The sequence below is a fragment of the Gekko japonicus genome, unplaced genomic scaffold (assembly GCF_001447785.1).
Source record: "Gekko japonicus isolate JY-2015 unplaced genomic scaffold, Gekko_japonicus_V1.1 scaffold136, whole genome shotgun sequence".
NCBI lineage: Eukaryota > Metazoa > Chordata > Lepidosauria > Squamata > Gekkonidae > Gekko > Gekko japonicus.
In genome coordinates, this window is record NW_015177012.1 from 772,595 (window position 1) to 777,267 (window position 4,673).

Sequence of the window (4,673 nt, forward strand, 5' to 3'; positions counted from 1 at the left end):
AAGTGCGGTCAGGCCACGGCTGACTTACGATGGCCCTGTGAGGGTTTCAAGACAAGAGACGTTCAGAGGTGGTTTGCCATGGCCTGCCTCCATGACATGACCCTGGTATTCCTTGGCATGTCTCTCTTCCAAATAGAGATGTAAAATGTCCGAAAATTTTGAAGCTCGGAAAACCCCCCGGATTTTTTCCGGAAAAAATGGAAATTTTCAGAAAAATTGAAAAAAATGCTACATTAGCACTTATTTTTTCTTTTCCAGATTGAAAGTCATTCTGTTACTTCAGGAACATAAAATATGACTATGGACATTTTTTACTTGGCATGAACTTATCACAACTAGCATATTAAAAATATAGGGTATCCAAACAATTATTACAAACAGCATACCCACCCACATGCAAAAACAAAACTGAAACCTTTTATCTTGTGACAATAGCACCTCCTAAAGGAAGAAATGCATCTTGTTCTTGCATTGGAGAGTTCAGTTTGTAACCTAGGACTTGCTTGTCCCTCAGTGCACAGAAATTAGATCAATCTGATAACCATATGTATTTTTTAGAAATGATTTGGAAAATATTTGAACACCTTGTCTTAAAATATTTTATTCATCATGTTAAAATAAAACATTCCATAATATATTTTTTTCTTTTTTCAATTTTTCCAATTTTTCAGAAAAAAATTAAAAAGGCTTCAGGAAAAAACCTGGGGAAAAAACGTTTTTTTCTGGGGTTTTTCTGGGCCTTCACATCTCTACTTCCAAATTCTAGCCAGGGCTTACCCTGCTTCGCTTCTGAGATCCGACAAGACCAAGATAGCCTGGGCTATCCAGATCAGGAAATACGGAGTTGTTTTTTTTGTTTTTTTTGTTTTTTTAAAGGCTGGTGGGTTGGAAAATCATAAGGATTTAGCAGCTCGTTATGCCCAGACACCCAAAGATGTTGGATAATCCTGCCGTACTGTAGATGCCGAAACTAACAATGCTGCCTCTTCTCTATTGTGTGACCCTTTCCAGATGCTGAAATGTATAGAGCTAGACGAGAGACTGAAAGCCATGGATCAGGAGATCACTGTGAACCCTCAGTTTGTCCAGAAGGTAACTCTCTGAGGCGAGGTTAGGGGTAGGCGGGGGCAGGGGGAACTGTCCTGAGGCAAGCCTTCTGATTTAGGTTTGGGTTACAGATGGGGTGGGGGGAATTGTCCCGAGGCAAGCCTCGCGGCTTAGGTTTGGGATACAGGTGGGGGGAACTGTCCTGAGGCCTGTCTCATCTTGCTGCTTAGGTTGCTTGCACGTCTGGTACTTTAGACTCGGTTCCATTTTCTTTCAGTAGTCCTACACGTTGGAACATGATCTAACAAAGTAATTGTGTCTGTGAGCCGCCATGCAGCAAAGGTGGTGCCGTAGCCGTTTCGTGTGGTTCTCTTTATTGCTGTGCATATAAAATCATAAAGAATGCAAGCTCTGAATCATGGTGTCCCTGCCGGAAGAGTGTTCTCTTTTGCACGAAGATCGTTTCAGAGGGCTTAGCTGTGTTTGTCTGCAGTTGAACATGGGAGTTATTGACTCTCAAAAGTTCATACCCCGAAGACGTCGTTGGCCTTTCAGGTGCTACTGGACTTGAATCAAGCATAGTTATCTCCCTGCCATAGACAGAGAGTCCTGCACAGCTTATGCACCACGGCATGGTTTTCGGCGTACAGTAGAGCTTTTCCAGGCAGACCTCCAATCTTCTTGCTGATTCTTACATCGTGTGTCTCTTTTCCGTATTAACCGACTCTCTCCTTCTCACTCGACAGAGTATGGGATCCCAAGAAGACGAATCAGGAAGCAAACCATCCAGTTATTCTTGAAAAATCACATTTTGTTTCATTTTGTTTTGCTTGCTTGCCGCTCCATCGCAGAGCGGGGGGGAAAAAGAGAGAGAGGGAAAAAAGCGAAAGAAAAAAACCCACCTTTTAGGATGCAAGTATTTAAAAAGTCCTACCCAGCGAGCAGAGAATGGACATGTTTCACCGGGACGTTAAGAGCAAAATGTAAACGACATCTTTCTCAGTACTGTATGGTTTCCAAATTCTCTGCAAAGAAAGGAAAAAAAAGAAATCTCCTCGTGTTGTGGATTGATCTTGATATTAACATCCATTTCATGCATTAAATAATTTACTTTTTGTTCTACGTGGCTTCAAACAGTGCCGTTTCTGTAACAGTCCCTGTCCTCCCCCGGTGTGGCAAGAAAATTTGAATGAAGATCAGTTTCTTCATCTTTCTGTACATTTGGAGAGCCAGTTTGGTGTAGTGGTTAAGTGTGCGGACTCTAATCTGGGAGAACCGGGTTTGATTCCCCCACTCCTCCACTTGCACCTACTGATGTGACCTTGGGTCAGTCACAAGCTCTGGCACAGCTGTCCTTGAAAAAGAGCAGTTTGTGTCAGAGTTCTCTCAGCCCCACCCACCTCACAGGGTGTCTGTTGTGGGGAGGGGAAGGGAAAGGCGTTTGTAAGCCGCTCTGAGACTCCAAGTGAAGGGCGGGGTATAAATCCAATCTCTTCTCTTCTTCTTCTTCTTCTTGTATGAGCAGAATAATACTCCATATTAGGAAAGATGCTGAGCTGCTGACCGGAAGGTCTGTAAGTCGGCAGTTTGAGACCCGAGTGCCGCGTGACGGAGTGAGCTCCCGTCTCTGGCCCCAGCTCCTGCCAACCTAGCTTTCCGAAAGCAAGAAATTCCAAGTAGATAATTAGGTAGTGCTTCGGTGGGAAGGGAACAGCATTCCGTGCGCCTCGGACTTTAGTCATGCTGGCCACATGAGCATGGAAACGTATTTGGACAGCGCTGGCTCTTTGGCATGGAAACCAAGATGAGCACTGCCCCCTAGAGTCGGAGTCGACTGGCTTTCGAGCAAGGGAAACCTTTGCATTTTACTATTTTTGGCCCCCTTTTGGGTTAGTCAAAATGACACACAGACTGGCAGGGGTCGGAGGAAGGTTTCTAGTCCTTCCCAAACTCAGTCTGCCACACCTAGTTCCAGTGGCACCTCCTGTTACTCTTGATGGCTACAGCTATCCCAACCCTTTCAGTAGCGCTTCAGCCTTCGCCACCCTTCTCCAACACCTGCCAGCTGGGCTACGGGTGGCTGCCTCAGGCAACAGCAATAATATCACGGAGCAATCTCCTTTTAAAATTCACAAGCCGAACTTATTCTGTATAGCAGTAGTCTGAAGAGATAAGAACATCAGAAGAGCCCTGCTGGGTCAGACCAGGGAGGGTCCATCTAGTCCAGCATCCCGTCTCACACAGTGGCCAGCCAGTTCCTCTGGAGGGCCAACAACAGGGCACAGAGGCCTTCCCCTGCTGTTGCCTTCTGGCTCTGGGATTCAGCGGCTTAGTGCCTCTGAATGTGGAGGTTCCCCTCAGTCAGCATGGCTAGCAGTCCGGCACCTAAACTCGCCGTGCCTTTTGGGAACCCCACTTTGCAAAGCTATTTCCTAGTATTTTATTCCGGCCCGGCCTAAAACATCATCTCAGATCCAAACAGGTTTATATTTTTCCCCTTGTCAGTATGTATACATGACATCACTGTGCAATGAACTGTGTTTCAGTTCGTACGGAGGCAAACTCAACATTTTCCCATTGAGCCTCCTCTTCTTGCTCAGTCTGTACGTTCAGAGAGGAGCCTCTGCTTGGCATGCAGAAGGTCCCAGGTTCAGTCCCCGGCATCTCCAGTTAAAAAGGACCAGGTAGTAGGGGATGGGAAAGACCTTCTGCCTGAGACCTTGGAGCGTCTCTGCCAGTCTGAGTAGACAATTCTGACTGATAGACTGAGGGTCTAACTTGGTAAAAGGCGGCTTCATTTTGGGAAGGGCCGTGGCTCAGTAGCAGAGCCTCTGCTTTGCACACCGAAGGTCCCTGGTTCAATTCCCGGCAGCTGCAGTTAAAAGGTAAACCAGTGATGGGAAAGACCTCCACCTGAGACCCTGGAGGGCTGTTGCCAATCAGAGAAAACAAGACAGACCCAGGATCTGACTGTAGAGAACTTTGCTTGATGCATTCCATCTTGTTCCTGACATCTTCCTCCACTTGTGCGAGGGTCATGACCAGTGTTCCCTCTAAGCTGAGTTAGTGTGAGCTAGCTCACAGTTTTTTAGCCTCCGGCTCACACATTTTTGTCTTAGCTCAGGAAGGAGGGCTCCAGAGCAAACTGATTGATGCAGCAGCCAAATCCCTCGCTCCCAACTTTAATGCTAGCGGCTCACAAAGTAGAATTTTTGCTCACAAGACTCCACAGCTTAGAGGGAACATTGGTTATGACCAATGCTCCCTCGAAGGTGCAGCGTCTCGTGAACAAAAATTCTTTGTGAGCTCCTGGCATTAAAGTTGTGAGCGAGTGATTTGGCTACTGCATAAAACAGTTTGCTCTGGGGCCGTCCCTTCCTGAGCGGAGACAAAAATCCGTGAGCCGGAGGCTAAAGAACTGTGAGCTGGCTCACACTGACTGGTCACGACCCACCTTTGGGTCCTGACCCACACTCTTGAGAACCACTACCGTTTCACCATAAGGAGGATCTTTTGAGGTTCATGTTCGAAATCCGTCCCAAGTCACCCTTTAACGTACTTCAGTGACCCGCATATAAGGTCACGGCAGCCTGGTAGTGTGCTCTCCTGTAGGAAGTTCTGACAGG

At 46.7% G+C, this 4,673-nt stretch overlaps 1 protein-coding gene across 1 annotated transcript in view; it reads left to right on the top strand.

Annotated features, from left to right (window-relative positions):
- The window catches only part of COPS3 (COP9 signalosome subunit 3), a 30,902-nt gene extending 28,691 nt beyond the window's left edge, over positions 1–2,211 (top strand). Inside the window, exons 11-12 of the mRNA XM_015427641.1 lie at positions 1,012–1,092; positions 1,794–2,211. Of these exons, the coding sequence (XP_015283127.1) occupies positions 1,012–1,092; positions 1,794–1,847 (135 nt within the window). The 3' untranslated portion in view covers positions 1,848–2,211. The remainder of the gene's footprint in view (positions 1–1,011; positions 1,093–1,793) is intronic.
- Positions 2,212–4,673: the final 2,462 nt, after the last annotated feature.